The 24,938-nt window shown below is 37.9% G+C and overlaps 1 protein-coding gene across 2 annotated transcripts; it reads right to left on the bottom strand.

The window, feature by feature from the left end:
- Nucleotides 1–539: 539 nt before the first annotated feature.
- Nucleotides 540–24,938, bottom strand: tfap4 (transcription factor AP-4 (activating enhancer binding protein 4)). 2 transcript variants are annotated; one of them, XM_083565948.1, is made up of 7 exons: nucleotides 23,844–24,938; nucleotides 21,004–21,169; nucleotides 9,600–9,698; nucleotides 6,368–6,538; nucleotides 3,254–3,403; nucleotides 2,712–2,879; nucleotides 540–1,902 (listed from the first exon to the last, which is right to left on the bottom strand). In XM_083565948.1, exons 1-7 carry the CDS (start codon nucleotides 23,930–23,932, stop codon nucleotides 1,753–1,755), a joined length of 993 nt encoding a protein of 330 aa, XP_083422074.1. In that variant the 5' UTR covers nucleotides 23,933–24,938; the 3' UTR covers nucleotides 540–1,752. The 2 variants fall into 2 exon arrangements, with proteins under 2 accessions (XP_083422074.1, XP_083422075.1); XM_083565949.1 differs by lacking the exon at nucleotides 23,844–24,938 and adding an exon at nucleotides 23,415–23,551.

Below are 24,938 nucleotides of genomic sequence, written 5' to 3'. Positions count from 1 at the left end.
AGATGGCCAGAGAAAGCCAACATGCATTTGATAAAGCCCAAAGAAAAAGCAATATGTCAAACAGCAAGTGGTTCCCCTGTAACACTGCTGCAAGCATAATTTGTTTGACAAATTTACACACAGATTTTTCACATCTGTTCCTAAATATGCAAATTACGGAGAAACAACCATGGTGCTAGACATTCTGGAATGTTTTAAATCACCACCCATTTTAATGCCATAGTGCCATGGGAGAGAAAGAAATAGGATGGGGCAAGGCTTGTAATTAGTAACCTTTGGAGCTGCAAGTCAACTTTAAACCACTGCCCTCTTTCTATACACCTAAATAAGATACAATACAGTCTACACCATTACTCCACATTCTCCAAACATAAGGATGTATAAGAAAGCCCATGCAACAATCCAGCTTCAATTACATGACCTAAAGCTTCATAGGATTATCGGTCATGTGCACATGCATCAATATGCATCACACACTGAAAAGTAAAGAAAATGAAAACATAAATAAAAAACATTCCAACAAGCAGAACAGACTACTGAATGCATAGAGCAAGTGTGTAGATGTATTTAAAAAAAAAATAAAGTAAAAAAAAAAAGCCTTCAGCATTGCTATTACCAACAGCATAAATCACAGAATTGAATAAAACATTGAGGACAGACACGCTTCTTCAAATTACCCTAAAGCGGCTACACATGCAGATGGCAGTTGAAGGAGCTGCATAGAGTGCTCATGGGCGTTGAGAAATTTGCTAATTATACTGCCAGCTGATGCCAGCATAGCATGTATGCTCCTTGCAAATTCATCCACACAAGGCAAATACAATGCTCTGTAGAGCACCTACTGTTTAGCTTATTCAATTGTGAAAAGAAAAAAAAAGACAAAACATTAGGCCAGCATTGGGAAGAACAAAAATAAGTGTTGGAGTTTGATGTGGTGCTAGGGCTGCATTGTCTACAGAACTTTATTGTACTGGGAACCCAGCCCAGCTCAGTATTATAACTAGTGCTCATTCTGCCCCCTCCCTCCAAAAGGTATTTTTACAACCTACACAAAGCTGTAATGATTTTTGTGCTGCATTGGATTTTCCTGCTCCATTGGAGCATTGCTATGGGATCAGAGGCACCATAAATGAATTCACATGACAGCTGTGGTCATGTTATTTCCCTTAAAATGATAAGTGAATGAAATAGTACATTCAGCTTTTAAAGTCAAACAACAGCTCACAGTGGTGCTATAAAGCCTCTCTAAGTCAAAAGAAAGAATGAAGGGATGTTTGGAGTAATCAAAAGATTCAGTAAACAGTCAAAGGTGTGAGATGACCAGGTTGGTAGGTATGAGTTTCTCCAGAATAAATTTACAGGGGTGACTGTCCATTCCAGAGAAGAGATGTCAATAGTGGGAGAACTCGGAATGTTGGCCATATGAGACGGTTGACTGTGGTGGTTTCATTTCAATATAATGCATGTATCAACATTTTTTCATATCTGAAATATGGAAGGATGCACATCATGGGCAAAAGTGATCAAATAATCTAGTGCACTGTATGAAAGTGAGAGTACAAGTCCATGTGTGCATGTGGGTGAGATGTTATGTTTGCTAATTTATTTAATTTTGTTGTTCTTTGAACCTTTGGCTACGCCATTTCCTACCCTATGCATTTGTATGCCTATATGAGAAAAAGGTAATGAGAGGGAGTGAGAAAGAGTCTTTAGGAGGCCCCTCCTTATGGCCACCCCATTCGCCTGGTGCAGTTAACAGTCCTCAGAACCTTCATTGTCAGAGGCAGTGTCAGAGTCTGCGGTGTCATTCAAAACACGGATTGGTGTGACAATAACTGCCCGACGCTGCTCTTCCTCAGGCACACCCATCTTCTCCTGTGTGCCTTCAATGTGCTGGATAGCCTAAAAACACAAAACGTGTAAGCAAAAACTTTATATCATCATGTGAATATGGTATAGTTTAATGAAGTGCTATTGTGTAAACTGTTTGTTTGCTAACTGGATCTGTTCTGTCGTGACTCGTGAGCATCAGGTCGTGCAATCACCTTGCTTGCGACAATGTTGGATTAAATTAAAATGGTGTGAACACTAAATCTAAAAGCAGCAAATAACAGCAGCAGTAAACAATTACATTTATAGGCATTGTTTTGGTTTTCAGTGAATGCTTATATATTTGTACATCAATGCATTTATCTACTACAAAAGTTATGCTAGTTTTTAAATGTATTTAATTTATGCATACATCATTTAATTATTATAAAAAATTACCGGTAGTTATATTCTAGATGCTTTTATCTTCATAAATGAACAAAAGATCTATTTTTTAAACAAAATTTTTTTTAAACAATGTTGTATATTTTATTCTTAAACATAGCTGTTAACTTGCTATCTGCAAAATCCAATACAAATGTTGATTAACACAAATTTTACTATTCATACTAAATGGTTTATATTTCCCTGAAACTCAGAAAGGTATCAAAACATTTTAATTAGTTAAACAGTTATTTATTAAGTAATTCTGTGTGTACTGCATATAAACATGGGTTATGGGATATTTTTATAAACCCAAAAAAAACCCCGAAGAAGTACTATAATAATGGTAGCGTTAATATACCACTATAATGGCTCCACAATATAATAATGGTACTTTTATCAATTTTAGTTTGGTCCATATTGAAATGTCAGTTTGTCTTGGGTGAAAGGCCTTTTACCTGCACTATGGTGTCCAAGTTCTGTCGTGATGTTGAAGCTGTGTTGATTACAGAGGCAGGGCCCATAGTAACCACTGTGACATGATGTGGTGGAGGTGGCAATGCAGGGGCAGGAACAATAACAGTGGTGTGATGAGTGGGAGCAGATGGTGTAGCTGGATCATATACCTGAGATTAAAAAAAAAGAAAAAAAAAAAAAAGAAAGATTGTTATTTTAATATTAACAAGAAAAAAACTCAAGCAAGAAAAGTGGTGGTAAAAATCCATGTTTTATTTATACTATTGAGCAATAAATATGATTACTACAGGTGTAGTAAATTTTCTTTTATTTTTATTATTGCTCTTTACATACTGTTTTTTAGCTACTCAATGAGACAATGTGACTTATTAAGCTGCTGTACCAAGACAACTCCATAGCACTTACTTAATGCAGAAGCATCCAAAACTAATCTACTGACCTCTAGTGGACAATGTTTGACACTTCATTTTACCCATTAAGCTGTTCCACACTTTACATTTTGATATAACTATGAAAATCTGACCTGTGTGCTGCGGGCAGAAGTGCTCTCTTTCTCCAACTGTTCCTGGTGTTGCAGGCGAATCAGAGTCTGCGTCTGCACATGTTGCTCCTGCATTTGCTGGGCAATCACCTTCAATTTCTCAGGGTATAGATGGGCATCCAATGAGCGAATCTGTTACACAAATGCACACTTTGAACACAGGACCAGCAAAGAATTTTGTGATTCCGTTTTGTACACTGGCTGGCCATAAACACTGGCGATTGAGCGATTGATCCGCTGGCCGATAAATTGTGCTGCTTTTTGGCATTTCTAAATTAATTGGCATTAACAGATTGTGCTGCAATTTAGGCAGATTATTAGGCAGGATGTTTTTGACACCAAACCATGCATGTACTGCACATGCAAGAGATAACATAACTCTTCCATCAGCAGGTGGCAGTAGTGTGTATTTGGCATCCGAACAGTAAAAAGCTAGAACTGTGAATATATAAAGCAAGCAGTGTTTACACCTGCTGCTGCAATCATTACTAACAGAGTGTTGTAGAATTTTTCAATCATGTCTGCTAAGTTGATAAGGAAAAAAACAAGGCAGACCAACGCTCAAAACCTGACATTTTTCCTAATGGACGACCGTCATCTTAGTGTGTCCTGGGCTTATTATTTTTCGTTCTTATATATTTAAATAGCAAATATGATACTAATTTTGGAGAGAGAATGAGTAACATTTTGTTATTGAGCCTTCAACCAGACAACCCGTGCAGTGATTGGAGAGGCTTGTGTTGTTCAATACATTTTCAAAACAATTTTCTGTATCACGTCTTATGACTCTCTTAGTCTTCAGCGCCACACCAGCGCGAACCAATATCCTATTGTTCTCAGGTGTTAATGTTTAGCAATAGATTAAATAAAAAGGGACAAGAGTAATCATGACTAACTGTACAGCATTCTAAAAGGTATAAGCCTCAAGCAGCGATTTTAGATAAAAAACGTATAATGAATGTATTTGCTGAGTGTGTAAGCAATACACTCAAACAACATGCATAAAAAAATGCAGTACTTACACATTTATTGTAATAACGAGTCACTGAACAACATGCCGTAAAGCATTTTTGCTCCAACCAAACAATAGTAGTATTGTAATTTCGATGGTTATATTTTTTGTTTGTCACAGAACTTCGGTTGGTGTTTTGTCTGTACATGTTTCCATATAAATTTCGCATTAAAAAACGACATCTTGCTGGTAAAAAAAATATGGCTAGGTAAAATATAGTGTTACAAAACAAATGAGACCACACACTAAAAAAAAAAAAAAAATTTAATAAATAAATAAACTGGTTAAGTCTTCTCTCTATAGGCAGGTGTCCAGCTGACTTATTATGCACCACCTTTCATTTCAAACCTTTTATTTTCAGCCAGTAGCATTATGGAAACAAAATGATTGATGTAAAATGTAGCCAATGAGTGCAGGATTCTAACAATGTATGGAAGGATTTTATTCCCAACATAGGTAAATTCTTAGTTTTATTAATCTTTACAAACTCTTAGTGGTCAAACAGAGGAGCATGTGCACAGTGACGGACCAGGAAGTTATGCAGCTCTCAGATCTGCACAAACAGCTCAAGCTAACTGGGCTTTGTTTACCAAAATAAAAAATAAAACAAAGAAAAGAATGGACAGTCAAATTAGTTGTTTTATCAGAAATTTGCACAAAGCAGAGATGAGGAAAATATTCTTGGGGGTAGAGTAACAGAGACTTGGAGATCTCCATAGAGATGGAAAATCTGAGCCTATTTTACATCTGTAATTTACAATATATCTCCCTTTACAATCTTATACGATGTAAAAAAGTAAATGTAAAGTAAGTGTGTGTGTGTGTGTGTGTGTGTGTGTGTGTGTATTGTTGAGATTGGAATGGCCGCACATCAATATGAATAGCCATGACTATAAAACAATAGCTTGTCTGGCTACCTGGCCATCAATATGAATGCTAACTCAATATCAATAGCCAAAATTGTATAAAAAAAGTCTTTAATGGTCAGCCATTCATTTATATGCAGACTGTATAAATAGAGTATGAATAGCCACCTGAGTTTAGCAGGTGGCTCTCAAACAGGGGGAGAGAGAAAAGGATCAGACATAGTCTCAGATAAATGTTTGTAGGAATCTCATTTGTCATGAAAGGACAGGACTGATTTCATGTATTTATATATGAAATAAAAATAATGTTCAATACAGGAAATGTATATCCATGGCACTTCATCATCTATAACAATATCTTTTTGAGCAATGTCAAGTTTGATAATTGACAGTGAAGCTCAAAATGTCTTCTTTCCAAGATATCTAAATTGTGTATGCAGCACATTTTTATCAGGAACTGTTAACATTTAAATTTAGGTAGGGTATTTTCAGCTGTGAGTCCTAAAGTTTGGACGACATAGTTTCAGATAAATGTTTGTAGGAATCAAATTTTTCAGGATATCTTCATTCAATTTAAAATATAGTCAAAGTCATGAGACGTATCATTTAACCCATTACTATTCTGAATTGCTCCAGGACTGATTTCATGTATTTATATATAAAGAAAAATTTATATTCACGGTACTTCATCATGTATAGCTTTTCATTATCTTTTTGAGCTATATCAACTTTAAATAATGGCAGTAAAGCTCAACGTGTCTTCTTTTCAAAGATGTTTAAATTGTGTATGTTCCTTTTATTAGGAACTGTTAACATTTAAATTTAGGTAGGACATTTTTAGCTGTGAGTCCCAAAAGCCGTGGCAAAGGTTAATTAACTGTAAGAATTAATGATATGAAGAGGAGAAAAAAAAAAATCAGCTAAATATATTGGCCAAAAAAATCTGCATCATATATCGGCCATCGGCTGCAATAATTTTAAAAAATGGGCATCAGCCAGAGAAAAACCCATATCGTTCGACCACTAATAAACACATTACTATAAACCCAGCACAGTAATCTTACAGTAGAATTTTGGTTATAAAACAAAATCCCAGAAGATTTTTTTTTTTTTTTTTTTTACTTTACCAATATTTTTTGGAAAAGCAAAAATTATTTTTTTTCTAAAATAAAAACAAAAATTATGAAAAGCCACAATATATGCAAAGAAAACACGCACCTGTTCCTCTAGCATCATGCGCACAGAGCGTTCTTTCTCCAGTTGTTGCCGGAGTTCAATCATTTCTCGTCGCAGGTCCTCCACCTTCTCTTCCTCTAGAATATCTGGAGAACCTATTCCTTCATCCTTCTCCTCTGCACGCCTTCTCTTTGGAGATGAGCCACTGAATTCCTGTACATATTGAGTGGAAAAAAGCAGAAGTGAAAGATTGGCTAGATTTTCTTCCCCGACCCTTCATCTCATAAAATCTAACAGTTAATTAACAAGACATGATAAATAAAATAGCTTGGATTTAAAAACGGCACATTGCGGCAGAATTGGACAATGCTGATTAAATTTTACATTTTTCGGTCAACCTCTATTGTATATACACCTGTAGACCCAAGTAGACAGATTTCTATGTTCGATAAGGAAATGTTCTCCTGGGATTCATGCATAACGGTCTCTAGAGTGTATTTAGGTTAAACAAATGGTGAAACAAAGATAAAAAATATCCATATGCATAAACAGCTTGTTTAGGGGAGGGTTTGCACTGACAGAAAGGATACAATAATCAGTAACTCCGCTAAAAATAATGCAGAATTTTATAAAGCATCTCAGAAGGCACAACATTGTAAACCCTGAGGTGGATGGGATACAACAGCAGAATACAATTATGGCAGAAATTCCACTTCTGTCAGGCTCACCAAAACTGGACAGGTGAAGGCGAACAGAATGTGCCACCAACAGCATGAATCCATTGTTACCAACAGTCCGGGCTGGTGGATGCAGTGTAATGGTGTGGGGAATATTTTTTCTCGCCTATTAAGCCTCAACCTTAGATATTGTTGCTGATCATAAGTATTCATTTAAGCCCACAAACTTGATCATCTTCTAAAGACTACATCCAGCTTAATAATACACCGTGACACAAAGCAAAACTCCTCTCAGACTAATTTCGGGAATTTGACAAATGGGTACATTGTTCTTCAGTGGCCTTTCCAATGACCAATTCAAAATCCTACAAAACAGTTGTGGGGCTGTAGCTATCGATTATTTTATTAATTTATTCATTTAAAAGTCCCCTTCCAATTATTCCAACAATTAATCGAGTAATTGGATAAGAAGTATTAGATAATTTTCTTTATTAAAGAGCAATACTAAATATACAAGAGAAAATGAAACGGGTCTCTTAAAATGAACAAGTAATTTGTTTCCTTTTTAGAAAAATAATCATAGTGTTGAAACTACATAAGAGAATCTGAAAACAAACAATTTAGTGCACTTAATTGCTATAATAAATAAAAATGCAATAAATTTTTTTATACAAAATCATAAATAAAAATACATTTCAGATTACTCAAAAAAAAAACAACACAATGAATGGTGTTCTGTGTTAGTTTAAAATAATTCCAAACTTTGTAATTTTCTTAGGCCTGAATCCTATGGAAGTAAAAGTTCGCCCAATTTCGACTTTTTTCTATCGCAATTCTGACTTTTTTCTATAGCTGCATGATTTGGGGAAAAATGTCATGTTGCGATTATTGTGGTTAATATTACAATAGGCGATTGCGACATAATAAATGGTTTCATGAGTCCATTCGATTGGTTATCAAGGAGATTGCACAGAGATTAGTGATGATGCTAAAATGTATTTGTAAAACTATAAATGTTTTTAAAATAGTTATTTACAAAATGAAATAACATGCATTAAATGTAAACATTTTTTCTCCAAGGTACAGCTGAAATAAATAAAACAATATATAAAATGTTTTTTACAAAAATATATTTAAAACTTTTTTAGCTGAATTAAACAAAACAATATATAAAATGTTTTTTTTACAAAAATATATTTAAAAATTTTGTCGAACCGGAATGCCCTGTCACTGCCCTCAGCTCATTAAATTATTAACTTTTCTGCTGAAGTTTAAGATACAGTATATGTTTACATACTTGAATTCAGGCAACTTTGCAATCAATATTATTAAATGTGTTAATAATAACTAAACTGCTAATTATTTGTATGGTGTGGGAGTGGAGCATTGTAATGGGAGGACAGGGTAGGGTTTATTTGGCTACCAGTTCAGTTCTCGTCTGCTCGGCATCATCTTTACCTGGCCTCCACCCTGTACACCGGAAAGTCACGTGACCACACATGCCACACCTGCACTGTCTAAACTGAGAATTATCTGGTCTTTTGGTTTTGTTAGCAGCGTGGAAAATCTGCAAACTGTTCCCAGAAAATGTGTCCACACATGCACTTATTTATTTCATTAAATCGCAACATTTGCCATCACAAGCTGATATTGCGATACAATTAATTGTTCTACTTTTTCTCTCGCAATTCTGACCATTTCTCGTAAACATCTGACATTTCTGGCACTACAGAGGGGGTGACGCTGCTCGATTTGCTTAAAAAGGGAAAAAAATTTCATTTTTTTGGAATTAGTCAAACTTTTTTTATATGGCGAAAAAGGGCTTTCATTCCAGGCTTCTGTTTTCTCCACATTCCTTCATTTTTTCTTTTTGCAGTGTCTTCTGTGTTTACCTGTCCAGAGCACTCCAGAGTTTAGCCGGTGGTGTGTCAGCAATAATGGTCCGCAGGGAAACACAATGCTCCGTGTGTAATTGACTAAATGAAGAATCAAGGCAAATAATTTGCCTCAATAATTTGTATTACTCAAGTTACTCAAGGAATTGTTTCAGCCCTAAACACTTGAGAAACAGTTTGAAGATAAAATTCACAGAACAAAAAATCTGCAAGAATTCTGACAACATAGACAAGAATCTCAAAATAAATTGTTTTAACCTTTAGAATTGTATCTTGTGAATTCCATGTCATGAAGAATGTTCCATGTCATTGATGCTGCTTTGAAAGAGATAGTGAGTGTATATCATCTATATTAATTGCGTCCTGCAAAATACATCTTTGGTCCTAAAGTGTGTTGGAAGTGCATATTATTTTACACAACCCATAATGATTGTGTGGAAGGTATATTTTCTACACATTAGGGCAAATAACCCTTCCTAAAATCACAGTTAAACAGTAAACACAATAACAAACACTTAACTACAGTGTTCTGTTAATAAATACATCTCCCATTTTATCAACTATTATTCGTGTGAAAACACATGCTCATAATGTACCATAAACCGCAAACACTTTCCAGGTTAATTAGAAATACAGAGATTTCTGTCAGTAATGATTTCAGGTGTGAAGGCTAGTGGTTAAAAACAGTTCGCCATGGCTCACCTGTATAAAGCGCTTTAGCTGCGTATTTTGCTGCAGTAGCCGTGTCTTTTCTTGCTCCAGAGAGAAAATATATTCTGCAGTCTGCTGTAAGATGGCAGCCTGGGAGATAGCAAAATAAATAAAGGAACAAAATAAAAAAAATACATTAATACTGGAATCTGCTGACAAATGCTTAAAAGTAATAGGACAAAATGAATATATAAACAGTGGTGTGAAAAAGTGTTTTTTCTTATTATTTTGCATGTATGTCACACTTTAATGTTTCAGATCAACAAAATAATTTAAATATTAGTAAAAGATGACAAGTGACCACAACATGCAGTTTTTAAATTAAGTTTTTTATTATTGAGGGAAAACAAAATCCAAAACTACATGGCCCCGTGTGAAAAAGTGTTTGCCCCCCTTTAAAAACTATTGTTGATTACACCTGAGTTCAATTTCTCTAGCCACACCCAGACCTGATTACTGCCACACCTGTTCACAATCAAGAAATCTCTTTAATAGGACCTGCAATACAAAGTGAAGTAGACCAAAAGATCCTCAAAAGCTGGACATCATGCCGAGATCCAAAGAAATTCAGAAACAAATGAGAAAAAAAGTAACAGCTCTATCAGTCTGGAAAAGGTTATAAAGCCATTTCTAAAGCTTTGGGACTCCAGTGAACCACAGTGCGAGCCATTATTCACAAATGGCAAAAACATGGAACAGTGGAGAACCTTCCCAGGAGTGGCCGGCCGACCAAAATTACCCCAAGAGCACAGCGATGACTCATCCAAGAGGTCACAAAAGACCCCACAACAACATCCAAAAGAAATGCAGGCCTCACTTGCCTCAGTTAAGGTCAGTGTTCATGACTCCACCATAAGAAAAAGACTGGGCAAAAATGGTCTGCATGGCAGAGTTCCAAGACATGATCCCCAAGAATTTTGGGAAAATACACTGTGGACTGACGTGACAAAAGTTAAACATTTTGGAATGTGTTTATCTGGCGTAAATGTAACAACACGTTTCAGAAAAAGAACATTATACCAATAGTAAAATATGGTGGTGGTAGTGTGATGGTCTGGGGCTGTTTTGCTGCTTCAGGACCTGGAAGACTTGCTGTGATAAATTGAACCATGAATTCTGCTGTTTACCAAAAAATCCTGAAGGAGAATATCCAGCCATCTGTTAATGACCTCAAGCTGATATACACACATACACATATACATACATATATATACACACACACACATATATATGTAATATATATATGTATATATATGTAATATATATATATATATATATATATATATATATATATATATATATATATTACATACATATACATATACACACACACACACACACACACACACACAGGTATATGATACACATCCACACCAAACTTTTTAGGTACAGAGTGTTTTACTCGGTACACATGTATTGAATGCAATCCTTTTTACATGCGGAACATAATTTAAATTTGTGTTCCTCAGAAACTTAAGTGGAGGACCGCAAGTTTGTTTTGTTGTCCGGTTTGCACTTTGAGTGCATTTTATTTTTTTATTTTATTTATTTATTTTTATTATTATCTAAAAAACATGCACAACAATGCCAGAGGTAAATAATAAAATAATATATATAAAAAGAAACTACCGTTAGCACAATGTCACTCTGGCTACTCACTCTGTACCGGAAATAAAATTTGTTTTGCGCATGCATGAAAATGCTAAAGAATCCATAGTGCTAGCCACTAACCAGGAAATGGCTAGTGGCTAATGCTAGTGCTATGAATTTTATGCTTATGCTTTTGTGCTACGAGTTTTATTTCCAGCTTCAAGAATTTCTCTGAAAAGGAGACAATCCTGACAATTACACATATTGAGGGAGTGAATGAATGAAGGATAAACAAAATGTATTCATTCTGTCTAAGTATGCTTAAATTAATAAAAACAGTTAAGTAGAACATTTCTTTAGAAAATAAAATATAAATCTAAAACACACACCTCTTTTGGTTAATATAAGTGTAACAATTTATAATTATGTAATTACATTTTTCCATTTATTTAATTTTATATAATCAATTCAATCAATATAAAGTGTACTGAATTTTTTATTTTTATAGTCTCAAAAACAAAACAAAAAAAAAACATCTCACAAAAGTAAGTATGCCTCTTGCATTTTAGTATATCTTCTCAGGGGACAACAGAAATGAAAATTGAATATATTTTAAGGAGTAGTTGCCTTAATGCCTTAATTCTCCTCGGCATGAAATTCACCAGAGTTGCACATTTTGTTGCTCTTCCACTCCTCCATAATGAAATCATGGAGCTGCTGGATGTTAGACACATGCCGCTCCTCCTTCCGATTGTGGATGCCCCGCAGGTCTGGAGACATGCAATGCATCCGGAAAGTATTCCCCTTACCTTTTCCACATTTTATATTATAGCCATATTCCAAAAGAGATTCAATTATTATTTTTTCCTTATATTTCTACAAACAATGCTTGATTATGACATGAACAAAGTTAGAAATCTTTGCAAATTTATAAAAAAAAAAAAATAATTACATGTACAGTCACAGTTTTTGCAATGACACTCAATTTTGCTCAGGTGCAACCTGTTTCCACTGATCCTCCTTGAGATTTTTCTACAACTTGATAGTGGTCCACCTGTGGTAAATTCAGTTGATTAGACATGATTTGGAAAAGCACATACCTGTCTATATTAAGGCCCCACAGTTAAAAGTACATGTCAGAACATAAACCAAGCCATGAAGTTCAAGGAATTGTCTGTAGAAGGGTACAGAAAAATGTCTGCAGCATTGAAGGTCCCAATCATACGTAAATTGTCGCCATCATCCGTAAATGGAAGAGGTTTGGAACCACTAGGACTCTTCCTAGATCGAGCCACCTAGCCAAACTGAGCAATTGGGGCAAAGGGAGTTGACCAAGAACCCGATGGTCACTATAAAAGAGCTCCAGCTCAGGAGAGAGGAAAAGCAGCCAAAAAAACAACCATCTCTGCAGCACTCAAATCAAGCTTGTATGGTAGAGTGGCCAGACGGAAGCCAATCCTCAGTAAAATGCACAGAAAGCCCGCCTGATGTTTGCCAAAAATGCACCTGAAGGACTCTCAGACCATGAAAAACCAAGATTGAAATCTTTGGCCTGAATGCCAAGAATCATGTCTAGAGGAAACCAGGCACTGCTTATCACCTGTACAATACCATCCATACAGTAAAGCATGGTGGTGGCAGCATCATGCTGTGGGGATGTTTTTCAGGAGCAAGAACTGGTTACATAGTTTTTATACATACGAGTTTTTATACATAGATACCTTGAATTAGGGGTTTATAGTTATAATAAGCAAAACAAATTAGTTGTAATAAATTAGTTGTTGCAGTTCTAGGTAAAAGCCTGTATTACTCCAGAATTTTTATTTACTGTATTGTGTAAAAGATGAAATACTATGTTTTTACCTATCTAAAAAATTGCAACCTCAGATGAATACATGCTATACCATGTCATAATTGAGTTCACAAACATAAAACCGAAATCTAGAAGCAACCTGTGAAAAATTACACTTTTTGTATCAGAGCTTGCAGAACCACCTTTAACAGCAATAACTTTATAATAAGCATCATGTAAATCTTGCCCTTTTTGTGGAGGAAATTTGCCCGTTTTTCTTTAAAACGTTGCTTCCGTTCATTGAGGTTTGCAGTCCTTTATTTCATTTACGCCATTTGCTGGTGCGCTTGGGATCACTGCCAGTGTTTTTAAGCTGTCAAGACAGACAACCTCACATCCGACGCTACAATACTTTGGTAGACAGAGTTGTTCATGGCCAACTCAGTACTGCAAGGTCCCCAAGTCCTGTGGCTGTAAACAAACCCAAATCAACCCTCTACCAATGTGTAGTTGGCCTAAGGTGTTTGTGCAGATATGCTGCATTTGGTTTTTGCCATGGCTAAACAGCTCCATTTTGGTTTCATCCGTCCAAAAGACATTTTTTACAGCATTCTTGTGGGTTTTTTTTTTTAATACTTTGCAAAACTAAGCTGTGCTGCAGTTTCTCTTTTTAGATAAATGGTTTTTTTTTTCCACCTCTCAGTTTTTTTCAATTTCTCTGAGCATTGCATGGTCTGAACATGGAGTGAATTTCCAGGCATGTCCATTCCTGAGAGGATTAGAAACAGTCTAGAATGATTTCCACTTGTTAACAATCTTGCTCATTAAGACCAGTAAATAACCTCCATTGGTAAAAAGTACTGTAAACTGCTAGAGGTGAACAAAAGTTGAGGTCACCAAAACTAAACATTTTATTCTAGTTATTCATAAAGTGCCTCTCAGGGAGGAATAGTTGGTTAACACCACAGCTGTTCAGTAGCAATATAAATTGATGAAGCCTTAAAAGTTATTGGTAACAATTACTTCAGGTGCCCCAACTTTTGTTTACTTACAAATAGTCTGTATAAAACCAGTGTTGGAACAGTGTGTTACTACACCCCCTTAAACATTGTTGACAGTAATGTACCACAGAAAGTAGCATATTGCTCTCATAATGGTGAGAAAAAGGAATTATAATTTAAGACAGACAGGCAATTATATCCTTTAAAAGTGGATGTCTTTTCTTTAGAGCAGAAGTGCCCCAAAAGAAAATCTATTTTCACTGAGGGCATGGGCCAAAAGAAAGTGTTGCATTATACAAAATTGTAAAAAGTAGATTCTCCTACTTCAATTCAATCTTTGAAAAAAAACTTGCCAAATCGAACATGCAGATCACGAATACGGATGATCCGTGTGGCGACCCCTAATGGGAGAAGGCAAAAGAAAGAAAATAGCAAGAAAAAAAATTCTCTATTTTAGCAGTACCAGAAGAATTAAAATGCTTAAAAATGTACAGTATTTTACTCCATGTAGAAATACCAACAGCTGTGTGGAATCAGATACATTGTTGCTCTTATTGAAAGCTTAATAAAATGCAGCTGCGTTTGCTCGATGCGTCAGGTAACAGTATTTCGTAACAAGCTGATGGGAGGATCTTCACCCGAGAAGAGCACACTACTTCTGCGCCCACTGCAAAGCATTCTTGGACAAACACTGCAGTAACAAAGGCTCTTCCACTTTTATCACCTACTGTGTTGTAAATCCTTGAATTGATAAAAGGATTTAGCAGTATGCTCTGCTCAGATTGAACTATAGAAAACACATTGTTAGCCATCTGATATTGTTTCTTGCCACCAGAATTTAAGAAGTTTCAATTTATAACAAATTTAATTAAAAAAATTTGAAAAATGTAACACTTCTGAAAATTCTCATGTGCCACTGCCTCTAGCTCATAATAAGCTGCAACTTGAAATTTGTACCGACAACTTAAAATCTGCATGTACATTAAACAAAAAATTGTTGCAATTACATCTATTCTCTACATTCAATTCTAATAGCTTAAAAAAAATACATTTTCTAGGATCAATAGGGAGGGTTTCAAATCATGGAATGGCCAGCACAGTCTCCAGAATAACCCATATGAAGCCGTTTTGGGAAAGATGGGTACAAAGCAATGCAACGTACAAGAACAACATATTTTTGGGAATTTTGCAGCAGTTTGAGTAAACTGTTTTTTGTTTTTTTTTACTTTGAAGATTCAAAACATTTAGATAAAAATGTTAAACAGAATAAGCCAAACTAGAGAAATGTTTAAAAAAAAAAAAAAAAAAAAAAAAGTACACCCTTACTGCTTTCATATGAATAATTATTCTACATTTTATTTTAAACATTCATTTTAATTAACAGAATAAATGAAAAGGGTTTGGACAAATTTGTTGGTTGTCTCAGTTGCAGATCATAGGTCCTCCAACAGGATTAATCACCCGAAAACCACTCAAAAATTGGCAAGAACAAAACACTGGACATTTCTGAAGTGGTGTTACATGAGCCTTGATTTGAATCCCATCATGCATCCACAGAAAACATGCTGAGTTCCATAGAGAGCTACAGAAATAACTTTTGTAGTGATTGCCTCTAAAAAATATTTTGGTTAAGGGTCTCGGTTTTGTCCGTGCCATATAAATCATAATAAAAAAAAAAAAAAAAAAAAAAAGGTATGTGTTAGGATCTTAGAGACTTTGACAATGGACAATATGTACACACTAGACAACTGGGTCAGAGCATCTCCAAAACAAGCAATCAAGAATGAGGTCAAGAATGCATTGTTTCAGGAAAGCACAATAAATATACCACTACAGCTTACTGATGAATATAAGGAACAAAGCCTAGCCCATTTACAGAAGAGCTACTGTAGCACAGATTGCAAAAAAATAAAAAATGATGATTAGTGGCTATTACAAAAGGTGTTAAACACAGTGCTATAGATGGGGCTGCTTAGATCACTGGTTAAAGTGCCCATCCCAACCCCTGTTCACCGCTAAAAGTGCCTATAACAGGAATGTGAGCATAAGAGCTCAACAATGAAGCCAAGGAAGAAGGAGGCCTGGCAAATCACATTTTCTTTCAAATATATGTGGATAGTTAAACACTGCTGAAAGAGATCTTTTAAAGTCATTTAGAGACTGCTAGCAATATTGCTGTTCAAACATCAAATAGAGGTTTGCGCCACCACCTAGTTACTAGAACACAAAACAGTCTTGAAGAATACTTTTCTTGTACCTTGGGAGAGGATGAGACCTGCTAAGCATGTTTGAGGATCTGAGGGAGCATGGTGTTGTGCAAGGTGAGTTACATGCTGTGAGTCTGAGGGGTTCTGGACTGTTTTTGGCTTTGTAGACAAACATCAGTCTTTAAGTATGATGTGAGCAGATACAGTAAGCCAGTGGAAGGAGTTTAGCAATGTGGTAGTGAGGGAGAACCTAGGGAGGTTGGTAAAAAGTCTTGATGCTGTATTCTGTATAAGCTGCTTTTTTTTCCTACTTTCCCTGACCCCCGTTGTGTTGGCTTTCGACTATATCCATCTATCTATCTATATCTATATATCTACACACACACACACACACACATACAGTGAGGAAAATAAGTATTTGAACACCCTGCTATCTTGCAAGTTCTCCCACTTAGAAATCATGGAGGGGTCTGAAATTGTCATCGTAGGTGCATGTCCACTGTGAGAGACAATCAAAAAAAATATAATAATCCATAAATCACAACATATGATTTTTAAACAATTTATTTGTATGATGCAGCTGCAAATAAGTATTTGAACACCTGTCTATCAGCTAGAATTCTGATTCTCAAAGACCTGTTAGTCTGCCTTTAAAATGTCCACCTCCACTACATTTATTATCCTAAATTAGATGCACCTGTTTGAGGTCGTTAGCTGCATAAAGACACCTGTCCACCCCATACAATCAGTAAGAATCCAACTACTAACATGGCCAAGACCAAAGAGCTGTCCAAAGACACTAGAGACAAAGTTGTACACCTCCACAAGGCTGGAAAGGGCTACGGGGAAATTGCCAAGCAGCTGGTGAAAAAAGGTCCACTGTTGGAGCAATCATTAGAAAATGGAAGAAGCTAAACATGACTGTCAATCGCCCTCGGACTGGGGCTCCATGCAAGATCTCACCTCGTGGGGTCTCAATGATCCTAAGGAAGGTGAGAAATTAGCCCAGAACTACACGGGAGGAGCTGGTCAATGACCTGAAAAGAGCTGGGACCACCGTTTCCAAGGTTACTGTTGGTAATACACTAAGACGTCATGGTTTGAAATCATGCATGGCACGGAAGGTTCCCCTGCTTAAACCAGCACATGTCCAGGCAAGTCTTAAGTTTGCCAATGACCATTTGGATGATCCAGAGGAGTCATGGGAGAAAGTCATGTGGTCAGATGAGACCAAAATAGAACTTTTGGGTCATAATTCCACTAAACGTGTTTGGAGGAAGAAGAATGATGAGTACCATCCCAAGAACACCATCCCTACTGTGAAGCATGGGGGTGGTAGCATCATGCTTTGGGGGTGTTTTTCTGCACATGGGACAGGGCGACTGCACTGTATTAAGGAGAGGATGACCGGGGCCATGTATTGCGAGATTTTGGGGAACAACCTCCTTCTCTCAGTTAGAGCATTGAAGATGGGTCGAGGCTGGGTCTTCCAACATGACAATGACCCGAAGCACACAGCCAGGATAACCAAGGAGTGGCTCTGTAAGAAGCATATCAAGGTTCTGGCATGGCCTAGCCATTCTCCAGACCTAAACCCAATAGAGAATCTTTGGAGGGAGCTCAAACTCCGTGTTTCTCAGCGACAGGCCAGAAATCTAGAGAAGATCTGTGTGGAGGATCATTGCAGGAGGGATCAAATCCCTCCTGCAGTGTGTGCAAATCTGGTGAAAAACTACAGGAAACGTTTGACCTCTAATTGCAAACAAAGGCTACTGTACCAAATATTAACATTGACTTTCTCAGGTGTTCAAATACTTATTTGCAGCTGTATCATACAAATAAATAGTTAAAAAAAAATAAAAATCATACATTGTGATTTCTGGATTCTTTTTTTTTAGATTATGTCTCTCACAGTGGACACGCACCTACGATGACAATTTCAGACCCCTCCATGATTTCTAAGTGGGAGAACTTGCAAAATAGCAGGGTGTTCAAATACTTATTTTCCTCACTGTATATACACAGTCGAACCCACTTATCTCAACCTCGGTTAACTCGCCAACCCTATTAAGTCGACGTTTTTGAAGTGGAACCGGCAAATTCTCGCTTTGTCTTTGTCACTTAACGTCGGTAATGTCAGGAATCCCCCTGCCACACCCCCTTCGGCGGCGGCATTCCCCGAAGCACCCTGCTTCTTCTCCCGTGTGCTCCTCGCAGTCATGCTGATCACACACCTGACTCTCATTCACTCACTCATCCCATCTCCTATTTAAGCCCCTCACCTCCCCACACTCGCGGTCCGTTATTGTTTGTGCATGATCGTATGTGTTGGTTCATGTCGGTCTGTGTAATCGCGTATACGTATCCCGCTACGTACCCTTCTTCTCGGACTCCGCATTCTCTCAACGGCACCCCGGATTACCCCGATCCTGCTGTTTTCCATGTTAACGCTGTCGGCACCACGTTTATCCGTTGCTGCCCAGCGCTGCGCTTTCTATAGCCGGATCCGTAGATTCTCTACACGCACTGTCTCCGCTTCACAGAACTTCGTGGACCGCGCTCCTGGAGCGCACCACTGGATATTACTGCTTCGCTACAAGTATTGGTGGATTATCTCCTGAGTATTCTCACTAAACTTTGTTTGCGTTTACTTCGGCTTCCGCCTCCTTATCCGCATTACAGGTTATCTCGATCCGCATGACCAATCAAACAAATCGCGGCAACGCTGTTGTGTAAAAAAAACCTCCAAAAAACACGTGCATGCACATTCTCATTTAATAACGCACATCATGTACATAAAGAAATTTTATTTTAAAACATTAATATATTGCCGCCATATTGGTTTTCGTTTATCTCGATTATATATCTTACACACACACACACACACGTGTCAAAATTAAATTTGCGAGTCATTTCACTCTGACACAGCTCTGAAAAGTATCCTACACTCCTGTGCCTTCTCTTCCAGCATAGCATCTGTAAGGCTTGATTTTTCCGCCACTTCCGCGAGTTGTTTTGCGGCTGAAACTCATCATTGGAAATATCCTAAATGGCGCAGTGCATCCAACAGTTTGAGATTGTTTCCTTCTTCACGTCATTCCAGGCTGATCTCTAATATAAGAGGGTCCCTGGGTAAGGGGTATGTACAACTTTGTATAAGATGCGTCTTATATACGCGAAAATACGGTAGTGAGATGGTGAAGTGGTATCGATAACATTTTCAAAAGCTGCCGATTGGTCATGGGGATCGAGATAACCGACGTTAAGAGGGAAATTTGCCCCTCCCTTGAGCTCGAGATATTAGGGTTCGGCGACAAAAGAATCGACATAACCGATGAGAAAATGCTAAGACAGAGAGAATTTGGCAGTTCCACTTTAAAAACATCGACTTAATAGGGTTGGCGAGTTAACAGAGGTCGAGATAAGTGGGTTCGACACACACACACACACACACACACACACACACACACACACACACACACACACACACACACACACACACACACACACACACACACACACACACACACACACATTCAACCCCTAAAGAGTTTTAAGGATTTAGAAATAATCTTTTCAAAGTGCAGGATTCTGCTTTGGATGGCTTCTTAATGAGTTTAGTGATACATAAAATCAACACAGAAAATGTATGATGTAGTATTTGTGTGTAGCAGTATATTTTGTCACAATTATTCAACCCCTATATAATATTGTTGTTTTTAAAGCTTTGACAGTTTTTATGGCCTGAAGTGGATCTGAAACACCATTAAGCCTTTGGGAAGTCTATAACGATCCTTCATTTGCTTCAGCTGTGATGCATATATAAACCCCGACCATGAAGGTGTTCAAGGTGAGTTGCAATCATGGGAAAGACAAAGGAGCTTCCACAAAAGCTGAGAGAGGAAATTATTTCATCACATCTGAAGGGCCTTGGGTATAAGAAGATTTCCAAAATATTTAACATTCCAAGAGACACCATTGGGAGCATTTTAAGGAAGTTTAAAGGTTAAGGAACAGCTGCAAACCTGCCTGGCCATGGAAGAAAGCTCACAATTTCATCAAGGGCCCTTGGCAACTTAGTCAGGACAGCTAAGGAAAAACCCCCGTGTGACTGCAAGACAGCTACAGGATGACATGATGAAGGCTGGTACAAGTGCTTCAGTGGCAACTATAAGACGTGCACTGAATAAACAAGGACTTCATGGCCGGACCCCGAAACGCACTCCACTCTTGACCTCAAGGAACATCAGGAGTCGACTAAAATATGCCAGGAAGAATTTGGAGGTAACGCTCCAAAAGTCTATCCACTCTAACATTAAAATATGGGTTTTTCTGTGAAGACGGAAAGAGGAAAGATCTTTGCATGACGCAAAACACCCAATCTCTTCGGTCAAACATGGTGTAAGTACAGTCAGCATCTGGAATCAGGAATTCAGACTTCTACAGAAACTGCTAAAATCATAGAGGAATGTATACAACCTAATTGGGAACAAGATAACAAAACAAAACTTCTACATGGCGAAAAGTGGTTTTATACGAGCTACGTCAATCACAAAACATTAACCAAATTAAACAAAAAATGAGGCCATTTTAAAACTGAAAAGTGTAAGAAATAAAGATAAAAAAAAGACAGAAGTGAGAACAGGAATTAACCTCTTTTAGATATTCCAAAACATTAATCCAATCTATAAACCATTGAAATGTGATTGTGAATTAATCAAATAAAATGTGTAAAAATGTCATACTTGTCAGTATTTTGTGCTTTATGGCATTTGAAATCAGGTTTATTTAATAAAGTAACTCACTTTGCTCAACTTCTCTCCATCACTATGTGGTATGAGTGTTTTGAGGGACTGGAAGCCAGCGTTGATGCTCTGCATGCGCCTGCGCTCATTGCTATTCGCGATCTCCCTGCGAATGCGTCTTTCCTGGTCCCGTGCTGTCTCTGGTGTAAGGGGGATGTTTGCTAAACTGAAGGAAAAAACATTAGTTAAAAAGTTCATCCAACAATTACAAATACATGGAGGAATGATAAACATTCTTCAAAAAAATTTATTTAATTCAAATAATAAATATTTGTCCAGTACCAATTTGCACTTTCACAAGTTCAACACTTGGAATCAACTCCAGACCATTTGCAGGAAAGCCTTAGTCTATACTTCCTTAGATCCTAAGCAGCAGAAAACCCACAAAAAATAAATCTAAATGATAACAGTTTACCCACTGACTTAATCCAAAGCACTGACCCAGTCTCACACTATTGGGTTGCACCTTGACCATTCCACATTCAGCTCAATTTAGTGGATAGCTTTGACAAATTTATGCAATGTATGATGGTTGTGCTGCAACCTTGTTGGTCAGAAAACATCATCAAAGCCATTTGATGTCCAAAGGATAACCAAATCCTTGTACACACCATACAGCAATTGTGGAGAGGTGAGAGTCTCTATGTAATCAATAATGTTCTATGCTATATCCTAAACACGCTAAAATCAAGACAAGAATCAAGTGGTTGATGGTTCTGAGAACAAATCAATACTAGCTATCTGTAGGGCTGCACAACAATGGCTAATTTGATCAATACAATAATTAAGATAATCAGTATTGTAATATTGAACAAATGATTATTGTACCTCAAACTCACTTTCACTTACTCCTTTATCCAAACCAGGGTCCTTGAAATACAGATGCTATCCCGAAAAAAAAACGAGTGTGGAGAGAACATACACACATTCAGACTGAGGACCAAATTTGCTTATACAAACCATCTACTAGAATGTTTTAGAATGTAAAGGGAAACCAAAGAACTGAGATAAACCACATGAAAACCGATATGTGCCCAGAAGCACTTCTCAGACAGTAACCTGAGCTCAGTATTGAGCCAGGAGCTGTAAGGTGGCAACAGTACTCACTGTGTAGCCCAGTCAAATGGTAATATTTTTTTACACCACTTCTACCGAAAGAGCGTTTGTAGGCATTACACAGTGCATGACAGATGCATTGCTTCATGTGCTCCCCTTCTTACCCTGGGCCACTCATAGCTTTTAAGCAGGGAAAATCTGAACTCGCCAGGCCACATGACCTTTTCTCAATGCTCCCACTCCAGGCTTTATGTGGTTAAGCAAGCTTTTTTTCTTTTTTTTTTTTAAATTAGCCTCACTAATAGTGCCCACACAGCTGTTTAGTCTCTATTCTGCAATTTCATTCTGCATTTTGTAAATGTGGAAAAAGTTACTTTCACTATTTTCAACAAGCTTTGGATAATTCTTAGCCCAATGCCAGGTATTTTAGCAATCTCTTTGGATGGTTTCTTTGCCTGATGCAAACATTCTGACCCTTCTGAAACAGTGTAACATCTTTTCCACAACCATGTGATGTGTCTTCCAACATGGTTGTGTAAAAAACAAAGTAGCACTAAACGCCTATTGAAATAAAATAAAAAGCAGACCAGTAAAAGTCTTGACCTTGTTTAAAACAACTCTTGTAACAACGTTAACTTAGCATAACATGAAAAATATATAATTTCCAATTATTGCAATTTTCTTCAACAATTCAACCATGAACAAATTATGCGATACACTGAATGCTTTGACATTTTAGTAGAAGAGCACTACATTTCCCAGAAAGCTTGTCGCCACGTCCTGAGCTCGCCCCGCCTCCCCCTTGAGATCAAGCTACAGACGCATTGACGGGCCTTGCTCAACATACACACCCCCTTATAAAAGAAGCACTTATTAATTTATCAACGTGCGACTCACTAGCTTGTTTGCTTTTACGATCTAGAGGAACAGCTTATAGAATCGGCCCGGGATACATTTGAACACATAAAATCGTGTTAGAAGCACAAATCAAAGCCCTCCGCCATTACAACAATGCTCCTCTACACAGCTTCCTCTCCGCTTGTCCATGCGGCAGCGTGGCTCGGCTAAGGGAATAAAGGTGCAGTCCGAACACCGAAGAGGCTCCCGCCAAATTGTTGACGTTGTTAAAATCGGAACGCACATTCCAGTGTGTGACGCTTCAATCACAGAAAAAACCCTAATTAATTCCATTCTTATGTTTGGAGAGCCGAGACGACGACAAATCCTCGCTGTAGCACAAGCCACAAGCATGGCCGCACTGCCCACAATAACTTTAGCCCGCTCTCAACCCAACAAACACCGCGTGCAGTAACGCGCTGCTCGGCCACAACTTTCACAAAACACAAATTACGCACCGGTTCGGCAGAATAAATCGCAAATTCTGCACAAAATTCGCGGGAGACTTTTAAACCGCTCAAATTTAGTCCATTGATTTGGAATCGCCTTGCAGCAGAACAGCGGCGTGGTGTGCAGGGAACCACGTGGTTTATGTTTGTTAGACACAAAATGTTTGGATTTAACCTTATTATTTGCGAATTAACACGAATACGATAGCGCACTAGTTCGAAACTAACACCATAACACAACATTAAGCATAGAAATAGGGGTCTTATTTGAGGTATTTCCCATCGTACTAAAAAAAATCCATTCGTGTACACAATAACACACCAATCAGATCGAGCATGTTGCCTCATTACTTCTGCTGCTTTGGGGGCGATAAAAACAGAAACCATGTCTGCTTATTAATAACAAACTTAAAAGGAAGAACGGATGCGCATACATACCTACACAAGCCTCCTATGACTTCTTTTTCCGTTTTTCTAAAATGTTGCAAGGAGGGCACCTTCTGAGCTGGTACCATGAAATACTCCATGCTTTCCTCTCCAGCTTCGAGTCCGCGGTTCTTCCAAACACTTCGCTTTTTAAGATCCGTTGTTCTTTTCCGTGGTGTATTCGCCAACTGCGCATTTAATAAATCCAATTCGGACTATGTCGCTGAATTTTTAGTTATTTGTGGACGAACACGATGTCTGCTGAGCGTGAAGAGTTGTAATGATACTCTACTTCCAGCTGATGGGGTTCCCTCGTAGTGTGTGGCGCTCTTTCTCTTTCTCAGCCTCCCTCCTACTCCTCCCCCCCTGTCCCCCTCCCTCCTACTGCTTGTACTTTTGTGCGTGTGTGTTTGCAGCTGATCGGGTGTCTTTCAAGGCGGGAAACAGCTGGTAGGAATCACGCAGCACTACACAAACGCCGTGTTCCGCGGGGCAAAATAATCACTATGAACTACTCTCTGTATGAGCTACACAACAGCTTCACACCTCAGCTGCTTACACATGACCAAGTTCTATTTTTCCACACAATTAGGAGAATTAAACGTTATGTCAGAGTAGTGTGAAGAAAAAAAAAACAGATAATAACCGCTATAAATGAATACATGTCGTGGTCGCGAGCGCTGTCACATCGCTGTACAGTTGTGTAGTGAGCACGCAGGCTCAGCTGACGACTTGGCACGACTGAACAAAAACACTAACAAGTCAGAGGGAGGGGTCTCTCGCGCTCGCGCTCACACACACCGCGCGCGCCCGTGTTGAATTCGTACACCATTTTGCTTGTGTAAAAGAGCAGGAAGAGGAGGAACGCTGCAGCTCCCTGGTCCTCCACCACTCCCGACGTATACATGTAACTTCAGCACACGACACACGCGCTGAAGGGACAAAATGGGAGCAGGAGAGGAGAACCCGGAAGTGGGTTCATGCGTCCGTTTAGGGGCAAAATACCAGCGTTTAGTAATCCTGGTGGATTGGCTCCTTATTTCTGCATACTTACCCGAGTATTCACATGTGATTATTGTGTAAAATAAAAGGAATGAAAATGCATGA

Source organism: Silurus aristotelis (assembly GCF_946808225.1).
Source record: "Silurus aristotelis genome assembly, chromosome: 17".
Classification (NCBI taxonomy): domain Eukaryota; kingdom Metazoa; phylum Chordata; class Actinopteri; order Siluriformes; family Siluridae; genus Silurus; species Silurus aristotelis.
Note: the sequence above shows the minus strand (reverse complement) of the source record. Positions and strands in the feature narration are given on the sequence as shown.